The sequence below is a fragment of the Cibotium barometz genome, chromosome 13 (genome assembly GCF_041138505.1).
Source record: "Cibotium barometz isolate CiBa-2024 chromosome 13, ASM4113850v1, whole genome shotgun sequence".
Taxonomy (NCBI): Eukaryota; Viridiplantae; Streptophyta; class Polypodiopsida; order Cyatheales; family Cibotiaceae; genus Cibotium; species Cibotium barometz.
In genome coordinates this window covers 27,987,872-28,013,736 of record NC_141058.1, presented here as the reverse complement: position 1 = coordinate 28,013,736, position 25,865 = coordinate 27,987,872, and the positions used below count along the sequence as shown (strand labels likewise).

Sequence of the window (25,865 nt, the reverse complement as noted above, 5' to 3'; positions counted from 1 at the left end):
CATCATTAATGAGCATATGCACTTCTATGTAGGAGACACAGAAACTTACAAAGCCTACCAGTGATCTAATAATAGCTACCGATTTGCACTGACATATAATTGTGGTAGATATTATGGTGTTACTTCTGCAACTCAAAGATAGCAAATTTAGTACTACACAAGGAGTTCACTCTGACACGCAACTTATGTAAGCTGTTTGCTTGCCCACCAGAATTAAGCTTTGATTAACTAATTCAAAGCATTGCAAGAACAAACAATCACATTGTCAGTACTATCTATTATAAGCGGAAGTGGGGCTGATTGCTATGATGGGCATGTGGAACATACTCGAATCAACTAAATCATCAAGGGCAAGGCCAAATATACCAAAAGAGTAGGCTACTGATCAAAAAGGTACACATGAGTGAAGCCAAAAAGCACAAGAAGGTTGAAGCATAAAAGAAAAAGAAAAAACTATGGTTTCATAGCTAATCCTCTTCTTAAGCTTAGCACAGTTGCTAATGCATCCAAGAAAGGCAAGTCACAAACCAACACCACAAACAAGTAAATAATTTCTGTTGCAGGAATCTTCATAAAGAGTGCAGACTCCATGCTACATCCCTGATCCCGATGTCTCTTTAAGATCCGAAAGTTCTTTCTGGCTATACACTTGCTTAAGCAGATCTTGTATCTTCCCAATCATTGCCATCTGGGAAGCATTTGGATGTGCCCGAGAATGCTCCTGCAGTTGAATCTTTTCAAAAAGTGCCCGCCGCTCAGCCTCTACTTCATTCAGCCGCAGTTGGAGATATCGGGCAGTGTACTCCTCCTCGGCCTTCTCAGACTTGTCCACCACAATCCGCTGCAAATTTTCCACTTCGCGCCGCGCATCATCCGCACGCATCTGAAACATCTCAGATTCAGCTAGCTTCAGCTTTACTATTGTCTCTAGCTCCTCAATCTCTTGTTTCTTCCTCTGCCTTTCAACCTGCAAACCTTGCAGTTCTCTTTTCTTTTCCTCCAGTTCTTTGTCACATGTTTCCAAGGCAAGCTGGGCTCTCTTTAGAGCACGGGCTTTCTCTTGGGCAACAGTCTCCATTTTGGCAACAGCTTCTTTCACAACTTCTGCAATACGGTTGCAGGCTTCCTGAGGTTCTATCATCTTGGCATCCTCACTTTTGTACTCCTCCATGTCCTCCGCTTCCAATTCTGTAGGAAGTCCATGAATATTAGCAACAGTTTTCTACATAACATAGAAAAATCTCTCTCTCTCTCTCTCTCTCTCTCTCTCTCTCTCTCTCTCTCGTGGGTGGAGGGCACACCCTTTATGAGCAGGAAAGGATGTGACCAAGGAGAGGCCCCTCCTGGGATGCCGAAATGCGCCGGGGATTCATGAAGAAGAGAGGTACACTCAAAGGGACAAAGATTTACGTGAGAGAGAATCTCACATCCCTGCAGGTGGAACAAAGGAAGATTGGGATGACTTAGGTCCATGAAGCATTCAAAGCAGGAAAATGGGCTGTCTACCGTGATGAAGAGTCATCATCATAGAACTCCACCCTAAATGACAATGCTGGTCCGAAGGAGTGCAAGCACTTTTAAGGTCTCATCGAGATGCAGATGCCTGGTTCATGTGGACTTGCCCACCTTGCCAAGAGCATGAACCGTGCACATTGCAATGGGTTATTTCCCACTGGAGACATCAGCTTTTGCACGGGTTCTATTGCATGATGGTCAATCACCATACACTTCCCTTTTTTGAGACACTGTGGAGTTTGCCCAACAAGGAGACATCCTCCTTGTGGGTGACTTCAACGGATCAACAACCAATGCACCTGCAGATGTATGACTTTTGCTTAAACCCAGTGGTCCTGTCTAAGATAGATCCACAAGAGCTGGGGATGCAGCGGGTGTTGGATGACATTGCACCCATGACTAGCTATGGCAGGTTCCTTCTAAAGATGGGTAATTTGCGTGAACTGATCCAATACAATGGCCTATCATGATGGCCCTGATCTGGCAAACTCACCTGTTTTCCGCACAGTGGTGGTTCGACTATGCTAGACTACTTGATAGGTTCTCCTGCCTTTATGCAACATATCCAAAACTTTAGCACCCTCCTCTGCATTTTGAGGATGATCACACTTACCAAGCTTTCACCATATCCCAATCCCACCCCCGTGAAAACAAAAACTCCACCAAGCTACAATAAAGCAACTTCACTTGCCTCTACTTCATTATCCGAGGATAAACCCAATCCCCTTCCAAAAATATGATGTTTCGTCAGTGCATATTAGCCTGCCCTCTTGCGCTTTGGCCACGTGATCTTTAACTACCTCCAAAACCTCTTGGTAAGACTCGGTGACTCCATTGGCTTCGGGCAAACACGTGGTACTAGTCAGAAGTGACTCGAATAGTTGTCCAAATGCCGTCTCATACGAAGTCTTGCCAATGGAAGATGAAAAAGAATCGTTAAGCACAGCTTCAATCGAAAGGAAAATATGGTTTCCACTTATCTTCTTGTTGTTGGAGTAGCACTTCAAAACACCAAAGGCCAACTGATCATAGATCTTGGTATAGCCATTGGTCTGTGGGTGAAAAGCACTGGAAAAATCAAGGTTAGTATCAAAATTGTTGAAACAATGCATGCCAAAAATGACCGGTGAACTTTGCATCATGGTTTGATAGTGGCTGACTGAGTTTGCACTGGCCGACTTGTTTCAGGTACCGGCCGACTGGTTTTGTGCTGGCCGATTGGTATTTTCCAGTCGTGGAGATGTCTTATTGCTGCTGTCGGCCTGTTTTGTTGTGGCCGACCAGCAGCCCAAGGTGGTATAAATACCACCCTTGCCCCCCACACCATTTTGTATCGGATCTTCTGTATATAGTAGAGTTTATACAGCTTCTCTCTCTCCTACACTTCTGCGTTTTCTCTCTCACAGCAGTTTGTCCCATTTCCGCTGTGCATTCCGACATGGTACTCATCCACCACTTATAGTGGATAACCAGGATTTGGGGGGTGGGGAGACCCTTCGGCCAGGCTGGGCCTTCCGTCCGTCCTCTTCCGCACTGTTGGTGGTGCTCCTGGCCGGCCCTCCGTGTTTCAAATATGGTATCAGGGCCTGTTCGGCTCTTGGGCTCCTACTCGGCATCGTTCGGGCACTGCTGCTCGCCATCGTTCAGGCGTCCCAGTCTCATTCTGGTTGGGTGTTGGCATTGGATTTTGTTGTACGCTGCCACGTGGCAGCCATTATCCCACATTGTGGGTTCCAATCTTCATGGCCCTTCTATAAGGGGCATTCTGTCCCATGGTCTCCCTCATCTCCCACTTATAGTGGATAACTAGGATTTGGGGGTGGGGAGACCCTTCGGCCAGGCTAGGCCTTCCGTTCATTCTCTTCCGCTTTGCTGGTGGTGCTCCTGGGCGCTCTCCGCGTTTCTAATAATGGATTGATCAGGGATTAATATATATACCTAGATGAATCCAGGAACATGCCCAAATTCACCTTTTAGGAATGTTCATGTTATATACTCATGGTAGTCAACCCACAAGACTATATAACTATCAACTCCATTATGCATAGTATGGACTAGATACTACGACATCCCCACTAATGTCATCCAATAGTGGGTGTAGTACTCTGTATCAAGATATGCTCTCACACACTCACTCCACGCACACACACACACACACATAAGAGCATATATTCACACAAAGGCCTTCGTACTGAGTTTCTGTCAAACCTCCGAAGATGCAGGGCCGACTCAGCCATAATGAAGCCTAGCACTAAGGGAAGTCGCAAATAGAAAGAATCAGGGATTAATGTTGTTTGTGCTAGAGATTAGCCATGGCACGGGCGTGCACGTGACATCCCCTTCTGCTAAACTTGATGATGGGGTGAACACTTTGTTATCCTTCCTCCTTGGACTTCTAACCTTGAACTTCTACTCCTAACTTTGACACTAACTTTGATATTTTCTGTCTAAGCACCTTCCACTTATGATCTCCACTTCTAAATCTTGCTGAAGAACTGAACATTTGTTCCACTGTTGTCCCCATGTCTACTATTTCTTACCCTTAACACAGCGGTGGGTCACCTACCCAAATTGATCATGCCTGTTGCTAGGCCTTTGGAACTAATTTTTCAGATTAATGATGTACTAGTTCTGAGTACATACCCTCAACGAAGGTTTCCTCTAGCTTCACCTATTGGTAGACCACTCCATCTACTATCCTGTTGCATTCTTTTGGTGGATATGTGCACCTCCTTGGGACTATGCTTAAGGGTTGAGTCTGAATGCTCTGATACCAATGTTGCATGCGTGAAAGCTTTATTGCTTAATCCGCAGTCCTAAGCCTGATTAAGAACAAGATGCTGATTTAACATGATTAAGACCAAGGTCACCACAAAACGTTTCACTGCTGAAACGATTTATTTTGAAATGAAATGTTTCAACGTTGGCAGTTGGACAATGAAATGATAGACTGAAACGATTATATACATAAAATCTAAAGGTTGGGAATCCAAATCTAAAATTTCACATTTGAGCCTTCAATTGGAGAGGAAAAGTGCAATTTTCCCTCCAATTTACGGGCCTAAATGTGAAATTTCAGATTTGAGCCTTCGATTGTAGAGGGAAAGTGCAATTTCCCCCTCCAATTTGGGGGCTCAAATATGAAGTTTCAAATTTGGGCCTGGCAAAGTGTGAAATTTCAGATTTGGGCCTTCAATTGGAGAGTGGAAGTGCAATTTCCCCCTCCAATTTAGGGACCCAAATCTGAAATTTCAAATTTGGGCCTTCAAACTTATTTATAGATTTACTTTAATACTTACAATCAAGAAAACAAAAGTACCAAAATCCAATAGTAAATAACCAAACAAAGTTTAAAGCTATGATGCATTATTGATTGCATCCATGGACAATTCTGAGTGATATCCTCATTCTGAGTCATTGCCTTTAGCGATGAGGACTTCACTGAGAAGTCAAAAGTACGCCATGCTAGCATGTTTTTGAAAGGAACCGCTGCTCATTGGTGGATCACTGAAAAGATCACCAAGGATCCCATTTGCACCTGGAAGGAATTTAAGGATAGATTCTATGCTCAGTTTTTGCCACCAAATGCGGAGCAAACTCTCACCCAAAAGTGGGACAAGCTGGAGCAAAGAGATAATGACAGCGTGCAACAATATGTCAACAAGTTTTGGAAAGTGTTGCTGGAAGTAACTCCCTTTATGCAAATCACTGAGGATGAAAGAAAGAGGAAGTTTGTGCTCAAAATTAAGCAGGATCAAGGCGGTTCAAAGGGGAAAGACAAGGCTGTCCCAAATCTGCAAAAGGGTGGACAGCCACCTAAAAAGAACTTCCGAGAGACCCACAAGGGTGGTAAAGCTGAAAATACCACATCTAAAGATTAGGGCCCAAAGAAGAACAAATTCGGCTTAACCCCGGAGCAAAGAGAGCAATATGCCAAGGAGGGAAAATGTTTTTCTTGTGGTAGTAAAGAGCACATGTTTAGACAGTGCCCTGACCGCAAACCTGTGTGGGAGAAGGAAGAATTAGGGTTAGAGTTCATTCATGGGAGACATACACAGAGAAGAACAAGGGAGAGAGAGAGAGAGAGAGTTGTGGGGATAAGTCAACTCATGAGGCATGAGTGTGTGACTCCCCTATCACACATGTATATTGCACTAGTACACATAGTGCACTTAGTACATTAAAAGTACTAAGTGTACTATGTACTATAACTTATGGGCTTGTACACACTATAAGGGTGGGCATAACGCCTTTACCCCAACAACCTCCCACTTAAAGGCAAAGTGCCCTTAAATGAAGGAAAAGAAAAATCAGCATGTACATGATAATATACAAGGCCATATCAAGGCTGAAACTGGCCTCATCCAATGCCCATCAAGTGTCTGCAATGAGCAAACCGCTCCGGAGGCAAACTCTTTGTCAACAGATCAGCCGGGTTGTCATCCGTATGAATCTTAACAAGCTGAATTTGCTTGTTCTCTATCACCTCTCTGATGAAGTGATACTTCACATCCACATGCTTCGTCTTTGCATGAAAGACAGGATTCTTTGCCAACTGGATGGCACTCTGACTGTCACAATGCAACAATGGAATATCCCCTGTATCACCCAAATCAACCACTAACCGAGATAGCCATAATGCCTCCTTGCAAGCCTCTGTGGCTGCAATATACTCGGCCTCTGTAGTAGATAAGGCAGTGCACTTCTGCATCCTGGATATCCATGACACAGCACCTCCTGTGAATGTAAATACATAACCGGTAGTAGACTTCCGGTTATCTGGATGACCGGCATAATCCGAATCCGTGTAACCATGCACTAATGCATCCTGTTTGCCAAAGCAAATGCACATATCCTGTGTGCCTTTCAGGTATCTCATGACACCTTTCACTGCTTCCCAATGCTTCTTGCCAGGGTTGGCCATGTATCTAGAAACCACTCCCACTGCAAATGCAATGTCCGGCCTAGTAGCAACCATGGCATACATGAGACTGCCACAAGCTGAAGCATACGGAATCTTGGCCATATCAACCCTGTCTCTATCTGACTGTGGGCTGTCCATAGCACTGAGTTTCACATATGGAGGCAAAGGAGTACTAGTCTTCTTCCCCCCGTCCATATTGAACCTCTGCAAAACTTTGCCAATGTATTCCTTCTTAGACAAATACAACACATGCTGATTTCTGTCCCGAAGTATCCGCATACCCAAGATGTGATTTGCATCACCCAAATCCTTCATATCAAAGGTTTGATGCAGCCTCTGCTTCAACGCATCCATCTCCTTACGAGATTTCCCGGCAATCAACATATCATCAACATACAAGATGAGGATCAATAGACTGCCATCCAAAGCTTTCTTGGTGTACAAGCAGTGATCTATGTCACTTCTCCTGAATTTCTGTGATTTCATGAATGTATCAAATTTATGATACCATTCCCTTGGTGCCTGTTTGAGCCCATAAAGACTCTTTTTCAGCTTGCATACAAGCTTCTCCTTTCCACTCACTGCATAACCCTCTGGCTGCTGCATATATATCTCCTCATGGAGATCACCGTGAAGAAAAGCAGTCTTCACATCCATCTGAATCAAGTCCAGATCATCATGCGCAACCAAAGCCAACACAGCTCTAAGTGTGGTCATTTTGACCACTGGAGAGAATATCTCATCAAAGTCCACACCATATTCCTGCTTGAAGCCCTTAGCCACTAACCTGGCTTTGTATCTTGGCTTTGCATCTGGTGCAACTTTGAGCCTGTATACCCACTTGCATGGCAAAACCTTCTTGCCTGCAGGTAAATGCACCAATTTCCATGTTCCATTTTTGTGCAGAGAATCCATCTCTGACTTCATGGCACGCTCCCAAAGAGCCTTGTCTGCCCTCTGTAAAGTCTTGTTTGCCCTCTGTAAAGCCTCCTTATAACATGAGGGCTCCCCACAGTCAGTGAGCATCAAGTAGTCAACCCCTGGAACAAACCTGTCAGGGGCTCTGGAGGGTCTTGTGGACCTCCGTACCCAATGACCATCATTTGCAGGTTGCTGTCCAGCCTGCATATCACCCATTGGTGGCTCCTGTTCCATGCCATAAGGCTGAAATATCATGCCCGGTATCTCCTCTAACTGTGGTATATCCATAGGGATATCTTCTGCCATCTCTGGCTGTCCATTTGGACCATTTTCAGCACCATTTAAGGGCTGGTTTTCTTGCTGTAATGGCTGATTTACAGCCCTTGGTTGTTGTCCATGATGTCCATCATCATCAAAGATGACTCTGCTAGGCTCCTGTTGCCTTGCAGGCTCCTTATACATGCATGTTTCATCAAAAATGACATCATTGCGCGTATAATCTTTCTATTCACGGGATCCCAAAGTCTATACCCCATTTCACCTCTGTCACCATATCCTAGGAATATGCATTTGTGAGACTTAGGATCAAGTTTGGTGCGCATTTCCCTGCGTATGTGCACGTACGCAACGCAACCAAACACTCTCAAGTGCTTGTATGACGGAGGCTTCCCTGTCCATACTTCTTCTGGCACTTTCCCACCAAGCCTCGTGTTAGGTGACCTGTTTATAAGGTGAACGGCTGTCATAACAGCCTCAGCCCAAAAACCATGAGGTAATGCAGCATGTGACAACATAGAACGGACCTTCTCCTGTATGGTCCTATTCATCCTCTCTGCTGTCCCGTTTTGTGGAGGATCATAAGGAGTAGAGAGCTCCCTCTTGATGCCTTTAGCATCACAAAAGTCCTGAAACTGTTTGGACATATACTCTCCACCATTGTCGGAACGCAAAGCCTTCAGTGTTTTGCCAGTTTGATTCTCAACATGAGCAACAAACTTCTGAAACACTGAGAATGTATCACTCTTCAAACGAAGAGGATAGACCCACACCTTGCGTGTGGCATCATCAATAAAAGACACAAAGTATTTTGCCCCTCCCAAAGAAAGCTGAGGCATCTCACATACATCTGTATGCACAAGCTCTAACTGAGCATCTTTCTGTCCAAGAGCTTTCTTGTGGGGGCACTGTAGTTGCCTACCATATATACAATGCTCACAAAACTGAAAACTTGAAAACTTTAGAGAAGGCAAGTAACCCAAACGAGACAATTGCTCCATTCCCTTGACACTCATGTGTCCCAACCGGCTATGCCACATAGAAATTTCCGGCAGCTCGGTTGCATTTACATTAGCATGGTGACAAACACCTACATGCATAAAGTAAAGAGTGTCTACCTTAGAGCCTCTGGCAACAACCAGTGAGCCCTTACTAATCTTCCACTTTCCACGACCAAATGTGGTAACATAATCAGCATCATCAAGCTGTCCAGTAGAAAGCAAGTTCTTCTTGATCTCAGGCACATGCCTGACATCATGGAGCATAAACTGTGAGCCATCTGAAAACACAAGCCTCACATCACCTCTGCCAAGAATCTTGCATGCATGGTTATCACCCAAATAAACCACTCCTTCATTGCCAGCAGTATACCTGACAAACAAGTCTCTGCAACCTGTGACGTGAAAGGAGGCACCTGAATCAATGATCCATGAGTGCATACCATGACCACTTGTAAGAAGTGAATGGGCATCAAGTGAAGACGTAAATAGGACCTCATCCTCACTGCCACCTGCATGTGACACATTGATTTCTTCAATCTTGACTCCACTTTTGCCCTTTGGCTTTACATCTTTGGCTTCATCTTTCTCTTTGTCTTTGCCTTTTCCCTTTTCCTTTTGATCATTTTTCCATTTGTAGCATTGCTTTTTAATGTGTCCCTTCTTGCCACAATAATGGCATTCCAAATCCTTTTTGGAGCGAGACTTGCTCCTTCCCCGTTCTTGGCTTTTACCCCTTTGTTGGGATCTCCCACGTGCATTCATTGCATTGGACTTTCCAACAGAGTTGTTTTTCCTGTTCATCTCTTCTTGAAGAAGAGCGCCCTCAACATCTGCATATGACAGCATAGCATGCGAATTGCTAGTGGCTGTCCTGAATGTGTCCCAACTCTCTGGCAAAGTGCATAACAGAAAAGTGGCTTTGAACTCATCGTCCATTGCCAACTTTTGATTAATGACCTGGCTGACAATACCATTAAACTCATTTAGATGGGCTGTCATAGACGCCCCTTCCTTCATCTGAAGACCTATGAGTTTCTTCAACCAATACACTTTGCTTGAGGCACTTTGCTGGGCATACAAGTCCTGCAATCTCTGCCACATTCCCCAAGCTGTCTTCTCTTCACGAATGCTGAAAAGTAATGAGTCTGACACAGACAACATGATAGTAGATCTTGCCAGCTCATCCATATCTTCCCACTCTTCAGCAGTAAGAGAAGCGGGCATTACACCCCTTTCTTTGATAGGCTTGTGCTGCTTTTTCTGGAGCAACACATTGTAGCACTGGGTTTGCCAAATATCATAGTTATGCGAGCCTTCAAGCTTCTTGATGTGAAGCAATGAAGAGCTCTCACCTGTGGTTGCCATAGCAATATGCAACCTGTCAATGCCTGACTCCCTGCAAAATGTGCAAATACTGCACCAAAAGCACACAAAGTGCTTACAGTTTTTCTCCCAAGCTTTATCTCCCACTGCGGAAGCACAAATGCAACTTTTCTCCCACTTTATGTGATGAAAACACCAAAATCTGGTTGCTGCAGATTTTGGACAGCACCTTAAATGTGCTCTGTTGCCCTTCCAAAGTACTGTACAGCAGTACCAAGTGCTCACCAATGATGTACCAAACCTGTACTAGCAAGTACAGCAGCTGAAATTGAACCTTTTGGTCACTCAAAACAGTGTACAGCCATGCCAAAACTTGCACAAAGCTGTGCCAAATCTGTACCAGCAGGTACAGTAGCAATAAATGCTCTCCTGGCTGTCCAAATGAGTGAAAATCAGACTTTTACAGTCACGAACACTGCATACAACAGTTCCGAACAGAAATTGGGCAAAAGCCCCTTGACTGCAAGCTGATTTCTGAGGATTCAAGGCATAAATGTCTTGCCTGCTGCTTTGCCAAGCTCAACAAGCATACAAACTTGAAAAGCCCCTTGATTTAAGATCAATTTTTGATCATACATGGTACATTGACGCACATGAAGGCATCCTGAGTGTTCACGATGCTTTCCCCTGGCCACATATACATCAAATACATGAAAGCCCCTTGATTTACAGGCACATTGAGTGCTTGTAAGGCATCAACACATTATCCACAGCATCAAATGCAATTGCCTGCATGCAAATCAACCAAATCGGCACAAAAGCCCCTTGATTTGCACTGCAATTTTGCCCAAATGTGCGAATTTTCACGTCATACAGCATGTATGAGTGCTTAATTGCACAATTACATCAAAAGCCCCAAATTTCGACATCCAATTTCCTACAAATTGATCCTGATTGTGACCAATTTCCTGCAAATTGATCCTGATTGTGACCAATGTCACCCAATTTTGCCAATTTTGCTCAAAAATTGAGCAATTGGGCACCTATACCTGCTCAATTGTTGAATTGATAAGAAATTCTCAAAATTGAAGGCAAATACCTCGTAATTTTTGAATTTCTCTGATCTGCAGGCTGAATTTCAGTTGTTGCAGGAGAAAGGGGGGGGGCACGTCTGATGCTGCTTGTGTTGATGGAGTTGCTGCTGCAGTTGTACGAAGCTGCTGCTAATTTTGTAGTTGGGCTTGGGCTGGCCGACTACATGCTCTGTAACAAAATACCCTTTGTCATAATCGTCCACCACTGCTTGTACGACATAATCCCGGCTGAGAGGCCCTTGGATGGCATCGACGCTGTCGGAAAGAGAGACGGACGGCTTGGGGTAGAATGCCGCCACGATGTTGCCTAGAGCCTCAGCTCCATACCAGGCTGCCCGCAGGACGATGTTAGGGCTTTCTTCGTTTCCACACGAGGAAGTGCTGCTGCTGCCGACGCCACTTCGCTCCACGCTCAGCTGCCTAGTATTCGATGGACGCCCGCCACCGACTACGCCTAGTCGCCAGCGCTTTTGTATTCGCCTTCGCTCAAGCCTAGCGCCACTCGCCTAGGTGGCCAGCGTTTTTGCACGCCTCGGCTTACGTATCCGCCTAGTTGCAGTAGGCGCCTGACACGCCTGCCCTTGTACGTGCACGAGCTGCCACCTCTCGCCTGATTGCTGCCTTGCATTCGCTTCTGGCCTCTTCACCGAGTAGCAGCACTACAGCATCTGTGCAAGCAAATTGGGCGCCCACTACCTCATTCTGCCTCAGCAGTAAGTGCTGTCTCCGTTTCTCACAGGATCGGCCTCACTCACTCACTCCACGCCTTATAGAAAAGGGGAGGGAGGCGCTTCTTGCTCTGATACCAGTTGTGTGGGAGAAGGAAGAATTAGGGTTAGAGTTCATTCATGGGAGACATACACAGAGAAGAACAAGGGAGAGAGAGAGAGAGAGAGTTGTGGGGATAAGTCAACTCATGAGGCATGAGTGTGTGACTCCCCTATCACACATGTATATTGCACTAGTACACAGTGTGCACTTAGTACATTAAAAGTACTAAGTGTACTATGTACTATAACTTATGGGCTTGTACACACTATAAGGGTGGGCATAACGCCTTTACCCCAACAAAACCTAAGCACGAGGACAAGCAGACCAAGGCTAATGTACATGCACTTCCTGATGTGCAAGGAAATACAAGTCATGATGCAAAAGAGCGTATGGTATGCAAGGCTTGGGGAAAAATCAAGGATCAACCCGCCTTATTCATGTTTGATGACTGTGCAACTGATAACTTCATCTCCATACAAACGGCAGCTGCATTGGGTATTGAGGTTGAGAACATGGGACCTCAGATTGAAGCCGAAGCTGCATTTATTGGTAAAGAGGTGCAGGTTATCCCGTTGATAGGGAAGTTGTGCATCCATATCCAGGGCTACCTTGATAATGAACATTTCCTCGTTGCTCCACTAAATCGATGTGATGTATTGTTGGGCAAAGCCATGGCATCATAGGCTTGAGTCCCGCAAAGAATACAAGACCAATATGATTTCTTTTATGCATAAAGGCCGCATGCATTTTATTGATGTTGGCAAAGAAGGGGATTCCATCCCACTTGTATCACACATCCAAATTAATAAAGCAATCAAAAAGAGTCTTTCTGCGTACTTGGTTTTTGTTTGTGATAGCCATGTGCCAAATCATCAAAATGTGGATGCTATGACTAATGATAGACTGAATTTTCTTTATGCATTCAACGACTGTTTTGCTGACTCGTTGCCAGGTGAATTACCTCCCCAAAGGCGCGAAGATCATCGCATAGATCTTGTGCTAGGTAGTTCTCCACCCAACAAACCCGCATACCGAGTGAGTGCTACACAACAAGAAGAGATCATGAAGCAGGTAAATGAGCTTTTAGATAAAGGTTTGGTTCAGCCCAGTTCCTCACCTTATTGCTCCCCTGTGCTTCTTGTTCAAAAGGACGGATCATTCCGTATGTGTGTGGACTATAGAGCTTTAAACAAGCTTACCATCAAGGACAGATTCCCAATTCCGCGTATTGATGACATCTTGGATAAGCTTGATGGTTCGGCTTGCTTCAGTCGACTTGACTTGAAGAGTGGTTATCACCAAATACGAGTGGTTCCACAAGATGTCCATAAGACTGCATTCAGGACAGCCTTTGGATTATATGAATTTTTGGTAATGCCTTTTGGTCTCACCAATGCTCCTGCTACGTTTAATCGTATGATGGATAGGATATTCCGACCCCATCGCAAATTCACAGGAGTATTCTTTGATGATATCTTGGTTTTCTCTAAGAATGAGCAGGAACACATAACTCATTTGGTCACAGTGTTCGAAGAGTTGCGGAAGCATAAACTTTTCATTAATGCCAAGAAAAGTGAGTTCTTCCTTTCAGAGATTCGTTATTTGGGACACATTGTATCCAAGGATGGAGTTACAATGGATCCTGCAAAGATAGAGACCATTCGGAATTGGCCCGAATTGCAAAACGTACATCAAGTACGTAGTTTTCTGGGATTATGTTCGTATTATAGGCATTTCATAAGGCACTTCGCCATGATAGCCACTCCTCTACATGATCTCACAAAGAAGAAAATCACTTTCAAATGGACTTCAAAAGAACAGGATGCTTTCTTGCAGCTCAAGCATGCTATTATATGTGGTCCAGTATTGATTGTTCCTGACTTGCACAAGTCATTCGTAGTTGAATGTGATGCTTGTGGTGATTGTATAGGAGCTGTCCTAAATCAAGAAGGACATGCAGTTGCATACAAGAGCCGTCGTTTGCATGATGCTGAGCTTTATATGGATATCTATGAGAAAGAGCTCTTGGCTGTATTCATGCTTTAAAGATATGGAAACATTATCTTCTTGGGGCTGAATTTGTAGTCAAGAATTTGTAGTCAAGACAGATCATCAAAGCTTGAGATATTTTCTATCTCAAACAAAGCTTTCAGAGAAGCAGATGAGAATGGCAAACTTTCTTTCCATGTTTCATTTTCAGATTGTGCATACTCCAGGAAAGAAAAATGTCGTGGCTGATGCATTATCCAGGAGGCCTTATATAGCTCCAATCTCAATGGCCTCTCATGGCAACTTATCTACTATGCGAGATTTGTATCATTTGGATGCTGATTTTTGCCATATATGGACTGATTTGATGGCTGGTCATTCACATGCCTCTTATGTTATCAACGAGGGTTATCTTATGAAGGATAATTGCCTATGTGTGGTGAAGGATTTGCGTCCAAAGGTTATGGACGAATGTCATGCTCCACCTTACGCTGGTCATAGAGGTATTATGCCCACTACTCGCATGATTCAGAGATATTTCTTTTGGCCAAGCATGCGTAAAGACATTGAGGCTTATGTACGTGCATGTATTACTTGCCAAAAGGTGAAATTTGATAGGCAAAAACCTCTAGGTTTGCTTCAGCCATTGCCTATTCCCTCGCAACCTTAGGAAAGTATTACTATGGATTTTATTATGGACTTGCCTAGATCCCAGCATGGGAATGATGCCATTTGGACCATTGTGGACAGGTTTAGCAAGCAAGCTCATTTCTTGCCCGTCAAGAAAACCATTAAAGCTGATCGTATGGTAAAGCTTTTTCTTGCTAATATTTTCAAGCATCATCGTATGCCTAAATCCATTGTTGGGGATAGAGATCCCAGGACTACGAGCCTCTTTTGGAGGGCTTTATTTGATAATATGGGTACTAAACTTGAGTTTTCATCAGCTTATCATCCCCAAACGGATGGCCAAAGTGAAGCTGCAAATTCAGCCGTGTTGGATTTGTTGAAATGTTATGTGGCAGAACAAAAGACTGCATGGGAGAAGTATCTTCCACTTGTTGAGTTTGCCTACAACAATACGATCCATGCCTCCACGGGAAAGGCTCCGTTTGAGATTATTTATGGCAGAGTGGTATTGCCACCCATCCTTCGTACAAAGGATGAAATTTTTACAGCTGATGAATATGTTCGTGACTTGGATGTAGCCTTTGGTCAGGTGCGGACAGCCATTGCAAGGTCACAAGATAAGCATAAAATGGCTGCTGACAAGCATAGAAGGGACATGGAAGTCAAAGAAGGTGATTGGGTTTTGCTGAAATTTGAGAAGGCCAGGCTTCGGAAGAGGCCAGGACGAGAAGGATCATATCCTAAGCTTTCTCCTCGCTATTATGGACCCTTCAAGGTGATTCAGAAGATCAATGAAGTGTCCTACAGGCTTGCTTTACCTAGTCACTGGAAGATTCACAATGCTTTTCCTGTGAGTCTATTTTAGAAATATGTGGGGCCAGTGTTAGAAGTCATTTCCTGTCTAGATTTATACACCAGGGCCTTTGTTGTGGGTGTGCCCGCCCTTATCAGGTGTTTTATCATTTTTCCTCACTCCCCGCATTTATCCCTATTTTTCCCATTTTTTCTATGGCTTGGGAGGGTTGCCAGAGGATGCCAGGAGCACTCCAGTGCTGGCCGACTGCATACACATGAGTTGTGGGCTACTGGACTGCTGGCCGACTGCGGTTACTCAGTCGTGGGCACTTTTCTGCTGGCCGACTGCATTTATGCAGTCGTGGACATTTTTCAACAGTCGTGGGCACTTCCTATGCTGGCCGACTGCTCTCCCAGGGGCATATATATAGGCCCCCAGCCCCATACCACTATTTGTATCATATTCGGGATCTTCTTGTGTATATCAGAGCAGAGTTACACGCCTACATCTCTCTCTCTCTCTTGTGCTGTTTTTTTTGCCTGCATTTTTGCTCGTGTTCCCAGATCTGGTCATCATCTCCGCTGCGTATTCTGACATGGTATCAGAGCCCTAGGCTCTAGATAGGTCTTGGGATTTGTGTGAGCAAGAGGGGGACTGTTTTGTGGCTGATTGGTGGGACTGTTTCGTCGGGAAGAGAAGGTGCAAGAGGAAGGCGGGCTGATTTGCTGGACAGCCACTTGCAGGTTTTAGTTCTTCTTTGTTCCCACCCACCCACCCTTTTCAGAGTACATCCCCGCTATGGCAGATCTGTTGAGATGGCTGAGAGACATGTGAAGATCCCGACACTCCCCACGTTCCCGGTGGACCGTCAGTTGGACGGAAGCAACTACGGCATATGGAAGGTGATGATGGAATCTGTTCTGGAGTCCTGCGACCTCGCCGATTTCGTCGTTGCTGGTGTTCCACGGCCGGAAGTAGAGGAAGGGGAGTTACCGTCGATCCGAAAGGACCGGGAGGCCCAGACACAGATGTGGGATCGTGTCAACGCCAGGGTCCGTTCGTTTATTTTCCTCAACTGCACACCACAGGTAATCAATTATGTAAAGCATATGACGCTGGCCAGAGGTATATGGCAGCATTTGGTTTCTCTTTACAACAGGGTATCGCCCATGAAGAGGATTTCCTTGGAAGTACAGATGCGGGTTATGAGCCCTGCAAAGTCGTTGACGATGCGGGAGCATATTAACAAGCTGCAGGCTCTTCAGCAGGAAGTTCTTCAGGCTGGGAACGAGATATCATCAGAGGACACGGCCATCTCGTTGCTGTCACATTTGCCCTCTTCGTACTCAGCATTTTACTCGTCTTTGATTACCAGTGGCAGGCTCAGCACCATCACGTGGGAGGAGCTTGTGCCCATGGTCCTGGACCAGGAGGAACGATTCACGAACCATCCTCAGGGTGGAGGTTCGGAGGCCTTTACTGGCCAACGGTCGAAAGGCCGTAACTCAAGCAAAGGAAAGGCTTCATCGGAGAAGTCTTCTGAGAAGAAGTCCGACGCTGACCGCGAGAAACTGAAAGCAGAGAGGACCTGTAATGATTGTGGCGAGAAAGGCCACTACTGGAGGCAGTGTCCCAAGCGGAAGACCGAGAAGGGTGAAGACTCCTCAGCAGCAATCATGAAGACTCCGGCTTTTGTGCACCTGGAGGTGATGGACACCGATGCTTCATTTTCTTCAGGCAGGGAGGAGATTGGAGGACTCTCGATACTCGGGAGTGGATTCTCGATAGTGGTGCTTCCAGGCACATGACTCCTTCCCGTTCCGGTTTACAGGATCTCTGCAGGTGTTCTGGTCATATTCTTACTGGGGATACGTCCACTATCCCAGTTCACAGTGAGGGCAGGATGGAGATAGTTCCCGATGGCAGAGGGGGGAAGCATTCCTCCCAAGTGTTGTATGTTCCGGCACTTGGTTTTCATCTGTTGTCAGTGCATCAGGTTTGCAAGACTGGCGTACGGGTGGAGTTTGATGAGCATTTTGTTGCTCTCCGGGACAAAGCAACAGGCCAAGTGGTTTGGGAAGGCGGAGTGGAGAATGGAGTTTACAGGCTTTCAGCACTCTCTCTCCCAGGTCCTCAGGATTGTGATGAGTGGCAGTCTGGTAATGGCTACTCAAGTGTGGATACGCTGCAGGTGCGGGCTTTCCAGGACCAAATGGTGGATAGCTTGCCAGTAGATGGCAACAGTTGGCAGGAACTTTCCAGTACTGATGTTGGTAGTCCTTGTGTTCGACAGTCAGAGGAAGCTGAACAGGTCACTTATGCTCTGATGTCTCGTAGCAATCGGGACATAGAACCTCCAGTAGATGAGGATGTTCTTTCCACGGGGACCTTTCGGAAAGCCAGGCAGGTGGCAGGTGATTACTTGCAGAAGGAGGTGGTTTCTCCAGGCTTTGTGGTTCCGGATTCAGAGGGGGTGGTTGACAGGTTTCATCAGGTTTCCAGGACTTGTTTGTGCACCGTAACAGGTGTTGATCCTTGTGAGCAGTGTGATGCCTTTTTGACTCAGAAGCTGTATGGTTCATTGATTTGGTTGATGGACACCAGATTGGACGGGAGCTTCCTGATGAGGCAGTTGAGCTCATGGTTGCGGATGACTCTTTGGGAGGCATGATTGCGTTTCCTGTGGTTTCTGCGGCATGCGAAGGATCAGGGACGCTTGTACACAGGAGGGGGATTGTTGGATGGAGTCCGACTCTACGGTTGGAGTGACTCGGTTTGGGGAGGAGATCGGGACACGAGGGGATCTACTTCAGGCCCAGGAGATCCTGATGAGCCTGTCACAGAAGATCCGCCAGAGATTGATGAGCTTGAGGAGAACCTCCAGCCAGAACAGATTGTTTTTCACAAGGAGCGAAAGCTACCTGCAGGAAAGCTTTCCAGGAGATACCTTGTGAAGTTTAAGAATTATTTGCCTATTGATGCCAAGTGGGTAAATGAGGACTATTTTGTTGACTACCCACAGTTGTTGCAAGCATATCTTGAGGCTTTTCAGTTGAGGACAACTCTTTAGAAGCCCGGGGGGATATCACCAATTGGCCGACCATTTGGTCCATCTCCAGTTTTTGTGTCTCGTTCACTTGAGGCCAGGCCAGTGTCTCATGTGAAGAGGCCAATATTTTGCTGACATGGACGGGAGCTAGACTGGTGCCACCCGTGTGTTAGCAGGATGGTGTCGTATGGACGGGAGCCTGACTGGTGCCACCCGTGTATGACCTAGACTGTGTTCGACCCATGGGATTGTCACGCCATGGAAGAGCCAGTATTCGTGCCGTGTTTTGCCTATGGGACTGTCACTCCATAGGGAGGCTCGTGCCTGGAACTGTGTCTTACCTATGGGACTGTCACTCCATAGGAAGACCAGGATTTATGTTTTACGTCGTGCCATTTTTGTGCCCGACAGATATTTTGTACTTGTTCCATGAACGGGAGATATGTGCATGATACTATTTGCACATGCACTCATGTTCTGCATGTTTGAAACTGTTTTCGCATGACTTGTATTTTTGTGTTTGCCTGCTTGACGTGTTACTTACTAAGCGGGGACGCCTGCCAGTGAGTCGTGAAGTTTGCTCTGTCTTCTGACGAGTTTTGGTGCATGTGAACAGGTGGTAAGTATATTGCACATGTTAGTTGAATACTTTAATCTCTAACCTTTTGATTTATAAGGTTGTATGTTCACATACACTTAAAAATGGGCACCCATTTTGGGCACCCACTTAGGGGCCAAGGTGGGGAGCCACACTCGACTTGTGTGTGTGTGGGGGTGGGTGCATGGTCACCTACCCAACCCACCATGGAACTGGCCGCCCACATGCAAACGTGGGTAGCCAGCCAAATCACAATAGTGCAACTCCCTCTCCAAACCTTACAAAAGGAAGCCACCACCTCCATCGTGGACACAACCGGCGAACGTTTCCACCATCTTCGTAAGAGAGAACAATCAGCCGGCGACCATCTCTGTGCATGTTCTCAAGCGTCGCCATCTCCATCCCTTAGGCGGCTGCATCATTTCAGGCTGCCTTTCTACTCCATCTCAGGCTACTGACTGGTTACGCTACTGCTCCCAGGCGACTCTGCTGACTGGTGGCTGCGCCTGTTTTCCAGCAGGTTGCCCTATCCTCTGCACTACAGGCTCCACAGGCTGCAGCCAAGCGCCTCTTAGCCATCTGACAGCTATTTCCCACCACCACAGCAGGCGGCTGTGCCTGTTCTCCAGCCATCAGAGCTCTGCCCTCAAGCGGCTATACTACAGCTTGCTGCGCAGCCTACCACAACAACCGGCTTTAAGTCCATCACCAGCAGCCGGCTGTAAGTCCATCACCAGCAGGCGCCTACAGTGCCTCCATCTCCTCTTTGCAGTCAAGGTGTTCATCTGCAGCAGCCAGGTGACTATATATTGGTTCCATCTCCTTTCCATAGGCGGCATCTTCCTTCTTCAAGTGGCTACATCTTGGTGTCCCACTCAAGTAACTACACACAGATACCTTGGGTATTGGACTTCCATCTGCCATCTTCAAGTAAGTGAATTTTCATATTTAAGTAAAGTATTTTGTGATAAATCTGATAAGGGACTCTCTCCACGGCAACACCCGTTCGGTGCCGGGTAGTCCAAGCTATTGGAGAACCTCGGTCCAAAGGTGCTGAGATCGGGAGAGCCAGGCGGTAGTACAAGAGCGCTTGTTTGTGCGTGGTCTTGGAACACCAGTGGGGCGCTCTCCGCGGAGTCCAGTGAAAGCACAGGACCGTAGAGACTGGACCACGCTACTGGTCGTTCTGCTTCGAATATCTACTTCGAGCCTTTTGTTTGGTACTGTATTCATTTGTACATGGACATCATCTGGTTCTTGGAACCCATGGAGCATTGTATTTGTTAAATACTCCCAATAAATATATCATATATTGAGGGGGGGGGTCGGCCCGTTCCAGCCCCAGTGCTGGTGTCCATTTATTTCATTTCATTTCAATTTCAAGTTGTAATTAAGTTGTCCATTTCAAATTGTGGTATTAAGTTGTGCTATTACGCGTGTGGGTGTCCAACGGAGTCTTTCCCACTTGACAGGATCGGTTTCAATCTGAAAAAATGGAACTCGCAATGAATGTTCCAACCGTTGCACCAAGGATCTACAACCTCTTGGATTTGCTCCTTCGTCTCACCCACAAAAGCCTCAAGGGTTCTAGAAGGGCAACTGCAACCGGTCCCACGGTAGTTGGCATGCCAACAATTGTGTCATGTGCATGAAATGCCATGGACATTCTCTGGAGCTAGTCCAGAAGGGGCAGCCAGAAAAAGAGCAGTAGAACCAGAAGATGGAGCATAAGGTGCTAAAGTGGCAAGTTTGGACTTGGAGGAGGACCAGGGTGTTGTCGGCTGTGGGACAAAGAGCTGTCGGCTATACCAGAAGGCAAGGCGGCTGCATGCGCTACATTTATGAGTAAAATAAGCTAGTCGGCTGGCTGACCAGCAGTCGGCCAGCTCTCCATGTGTCCAACCCACTACGGTTACAAATCAAATTGGGCTTTTGCCAACCCACTACTACCCCTACGGAACAGAGAAGAAGAACCACTAACAAAAGAGGCTTGGGACACTCCGACACACACTCACCCCAACTTCATCACCCAACTGTGCAGCCGAAAGCCACACTCCGATGGATACCAAAGCACAAGGCCATGGTACCCAAAGACGTACCATAGTCCGGCATCAACATTCGGTACACAAGACCCTTAAGAAGCTGACCCAAGATGTTCCTCTTTAAAGATTCCGCATTGTTGGAGGATTATCCGACAGCATTGTTGGCCAACCAGCACCTAGGGTGCATATATATACGCATAGTGGAAAATCGTCAATATCATCTGCATCTCTCCAGCAATTGAGGCCTACATAACATTTCTCTAGCGTATAGGCTAGCCAAGGTGGTTTTACAGTACAGCATAACTAGGTACTAACATCTTCATTCATAGTCGTCACTTGTTCTTGAAGTAAAGTTGTAACACTTCTTTCTTGTACATAATACAGACAGTAGTTTAGGACTTGAAGTACAGTTGTAGCACTTCTTTCTTGTACATAATATAGATAGTAGTTTAGGACTTAAAGTACAGACAGTGACTGTGTACTGACTCTTGTGTGTGCTGTGTGTATTTATTTCGCTGCTATTTCCCTCTCTAAACCCTAGCACATAAAGCACAAGTGTTCTATATGGAAAGACATTATGTTCTCAAGCCTCGTCCATATTCCAAGCTCGCCCAATGCCATTGATGCATCATTTTAGTTAATTACATATATATTCAGATGATAAATCACATGAGAGAGATAGGCACAAACTACCTTGGCTTATTTTATCTTCCTTAACACGGATAGCTGCTCAAGGTGACAATGACTGTTGGTTTGCCCCGGCCACATCATTGGATGGAATACTTTCAGATGCATTACCCCACTTCCCTAGTACAGGGGACTCCAGACAGCAAGATTGATCAAACAAGAGAAAAACAAAGATATCAAAGATGACCTTTGGCAGCTGTATAAAAACTCGTTTCCCCGTTTCCATTCCTTGAACGTTTCCGTTCCTGTTTCTTGTTTCTGGTGACTATGACATGGGTCCCATGTCCTATGGATGGGGGTGGAAATGGCCGTTTCCTGTAACAATCTCACTTGGGAAACGAAAAACGGCCATGGAAACGGATGGGGTCCTGAAATGGAGAAACGCATTTCTAGGGACTGAAACGGTCATTTCCTGTGACTATGACCCATGTAGAGACAAGCCAAGATGTGTATCTCACGAGGGAGCCGAGGGAGCCAATGGATCTCAGGGTAGTATGCACAGTTTCGTAAGATAGATGTGAAGCAAACCACTCAAGCAATGCATAACAAGCTGAAATGCAAAAGGGAAGAAAGCACATAGTGAAAACAGACAAAACTAAGAGAGATTGCACCTTGGAAGAAGCGCTGCATTTCACTGCACACAGTGCCACCATCTGCTCCATTCTTCAGCCTCTCCAGAAGCTCTCCTGATTTCCAAAACAGTCTTCTGCCCTTCAAATCTTCACTCCCATGGAATATGCGACGCACAGAGTCAAACTCCTTCATGAGCTCCTCTGTCTCCCAGTCACCAGCACAAGCACGAAACACATCTTTAACCCATCCTAGTAACTCCGATGTGTGTTTACAAGCTCTGCAATTGAAAAGCATCTCTGATGAACCACCCGCTCCCCTCAACGACACACCCATAGCTATTTGACCCACCCGTATTGCACAATCTGTATGGGTCCAATGAGAACATACATCACATCCGATCCACCGACACGTATTAACGTCAAAGTCAAATTTGCTGCATATGGTGCACATGCATACATTGCAAAAACCGCTCTTTGTGCTGCACACGTCACACTCGCATTCATCGCCTGGGAGCTGACTCTGGCATGCCATATTTCTACATCTTTTGTGAAAGAAGACTTCAATCAAAATGCTCTGTGTGAGGGATAAGTCTGGGTGCAGAAACGCTTGTATACCCGTCTTCAAGGCCACAAGTATCTGTAGCTGATTCCTGTTTGCCCGCACCAAGGACTCGGGATAAAGGTCCCTCCTGTTAAGAACCCAATTCTGCAACAATGCAAACTCTTCCCTTTGCGGGATACCTCCAGCACCATTCAAAATTTCTCGAAGCTCTCCCTTGAGGTCTTCAGACACTTCATCCGGCTGCCCATGCATGCGCTCAGCAACTGCTTCAATGGGTCCACAGGCAATGTCCTTCAATGTGAGTTGATCCGAACCGCCCACTCGATGCACCACGGTCTGCTCGGGCACACCCCCACTCTCATCTTTGACAATGTTCCCACCTGTATTCATGTTGCAAGCATGGCGACTCTTTTTTCCTTCGTGCTCTCCTGTTTGCTCAGTGGGCCAAGTTCCCCTTGAGCTGGCAGTGGCGGTGTCAGGTGACTCCTTCACTTGCTCTAGTGCAATGGTCCCTCTTTGTGGATCGGATTTAGATAGTTGTGGCAGGCACATCAAATCCATGGAAGCGCCACCACCTCCACCTGATTGTTGATATGATGGCAGGTCTCCTGTTGACACTGCTGCTGCCGCTGCCGCTGCCGCTGCCGCCACCGCCACCGCCACTGGTCCTGCCCCTGCGCTATCTTGCCCTTCCATGACTGACCTTGTCCTCTTCATCAAGTCCCTGTAGTCCCAAAACATCAGCAAAATTCCGTTACTCTTTATGCTCTATAGAATCGAAAGAGAGAGAGGAGGGCAACTTACCGCGCTGTATAGATCGAATCAAATCAAGGCTTCTACAGCCTGAGGCATCCAAGCGATTCCTGATGCAGCACGATGTATAGATCGAATCAAATCAAACCTTCTATAACAGTCTGAAGCATCCAAGCAATTCCTGTGCAGCACGACACGATAAGAGAGAGCAAATTGTACGATAGCATCTCCTGAACTAACCCGTTGACTTAACCATAATGCAGATAATAATTATAATGTTTAGTTCCCAAGCTCCTAACCCTTTTCACCATGTAGAAATTGAATTAATTAATTTTGAGCTAATGGAGACATAGCCTAGCGGTAAGCCTAGCGGTAAGGTGTTGAAGTCCCATGCATAAGATACTTTGTTGCCTCTTGACTGCGGCATGAAAAAGCACACACGCACACGAGCACAAAGATCCCAAAAAAAATGAGTGTGTGCACTAATATATGCCAGTTTATGCATAAATTTATGCCATGCGAGATGCACCTTAGAAAAGCACACGAGCACAAAGATCCCCAAAAAAAAAAACAATTTTGCATGTGTGCACTAATTTATGCCATGCGAGATGCACCTTAGAAAAGTGGGTCTTATACATGTAGCCCCCCACCCCCCAAATCCCCTTTTGGCACCACTAACTCCTTTTGTTACTCCTCCACAATGTCAACCAAGCGGGTTGTGCCCTCAACACCTATGGAGCTCGGCCTCTCCTCCTTTTCTGTGTGTGTGTGTGTGTGTGTGTGTGTGTGGAAGCAAAAACACAATTACAACGTACTAGTAGCCAAGGAAAAAAATGAGAGACAAGAAAAGGGAGAACATTGTGTCAAGATAGGAATACACTAAATCATGAGTAAATATATATTATTTCAAAAAAAAATGTTGAGATAAGATAGATGTGTTCACTAAAGCAACACCGATGGTCATGAAGCAACTTTAGAAGTAGAGTCTCTATACATGCCACCATCCAAAAGAACACAATACAATTATATTAGTATAGGGAAGGCAAGTGTTACCAAGACTCTACACGAGATAGATGTGTTCATTTTGCTGATGGTCATGAATGAACTTTAGGAGTCTCTATACGTGTCACCATCCAAAACAGCACAAAACAATTGTATTAGTATAGGGAAGGCAAGTGTTAGCAAGACTCCACGTGTTATAGATGTCACAAAAGTTTAGAAATTTTGGAGTTTTAGGATCTAACCACAAAAAAGGATTATCAGAAGTATATTGGAACATCAACATGTTGACCTCTTGATACATTATGAGAAAAATAATCAACCTTGAGAAAACACGAGAACCTTATGAGGAACTTGTATTGAACGATGAACTTAGAAAGAACATTAGGACCATGTGTGGAGCTTGCATTGAATCATAAGACCAAGTGTGCGAGAAGAGGGGGAGGTGTAAATGTGAGTAGGTCAATCTATGTGTGTTAAGATGAGCAAAGGGAATTCCACAACTTGTTACATGAGATAAGTACAATTATCAAACTACATCATACACAATTATTGTTGAGATAAATAGAATTTTGTAGCCACATGTAAACATATGGACTGAGAGGTAAATAACCCATTTACAATGGGATTTCCCAATCAAGCTCTCACTATACTTTGGTGTGTGCCTTTATATCTCAGTAAATTTCTAAAAGATTCAAGCAAATATCACCTTCCCATTTACAATGGGATTTCCCAATCAAGCTCTCACTATACTTTGGCATGTGCCTTTATAAGCTTAATAAATTTCTAAGAGATTCAAGCAAATATCACCTTACGTGTAGCACCTCACTTGCATCCTTCCAACAGAGAGCTCAACTCTAGAACTTAATACTTCCATTAGGGGAGTATGCAGGCTTTATAAGAACTACCCAATTGTTATAGTACACGTCACCTGCATCCATCCATCCATCCAACCAACCAACATAGAGCTCAACTAGAACTTAATTCTTGGGGTATACAAGCTTTATAAGCACTACTACTCAATTGTTATACATGGCAAGGTAAAATTTGTTCAAATATTTCCTTTATGATGATAGCATATTATACATTATTTAATTGGCCATTTAATTGGATGGTACAATGACCATTTATCCGTGTCACTTATATTTGCTTAATTCCATAGGAAAAGACTATTGTGGCAATGATATTTATATAATTGCACAATCAAGAATGTTATAATATAACGATTACTACATGTGAAAGAAAAAATAGTTACAATCAAGAATGTTATAATATAACGATTACTACATGTGAAAGAAAAAATAGTTACAATTTAATTTTGTTTTAGGCTTTAAATTTCCATCATGGTTGCTATCAATGTGTC

At 45.3% G+C, this 25,865-nt stretch overlaps 1 protein-coding gene across 1 annotated transcript; it reads right to left on the bottom strand.

Annotated features, from left to right (window-relative positions):
* Positions 1-404: 404 nt before the first annotated feature.
* Positions 405-23,780, bottom strand: LOC147632558 (OBERON-like protein). Its single transcript, XM_086807335.1, has 3 exons — positions 23,555-23,780; positions 22,228-23,474; positions 405-1,188 (listed from the first exon to the last, which is right to left on the bottom strand). The coding sequence occupies exons 2-3, from the start codon at positions 23,465-23,467 to the stop codon at positions 593-595; spliced, it is 1,836 nt and encodes a 611-aa protein (XP_086663461.1). The 5' UTR covers positions 23,468-23,474; positions 23,555-23,780; the 3' UTR covers positions 405-592.
* Positions 23,781-25,865: the final 2,085 nt, after the last annotated feature.

Bases quoted from the DNA above. Each gene is read 5' to 3' on its own strand.
- LOC147632558 (XM_086807335.1), bottom strand. From the start codon at position 23,467: ATGAAGAGGACAAGGTCAGTCATGGAAGGGCAAGATAGCGCAGGGGCA. The intron at 1,189-22,227 runs GTGCAATCTCTC...GACTTCCTACAG, and splicing joins AATGCAGCGCTTCTTCCAAG to AATTGGAAGCGGAGGACATG.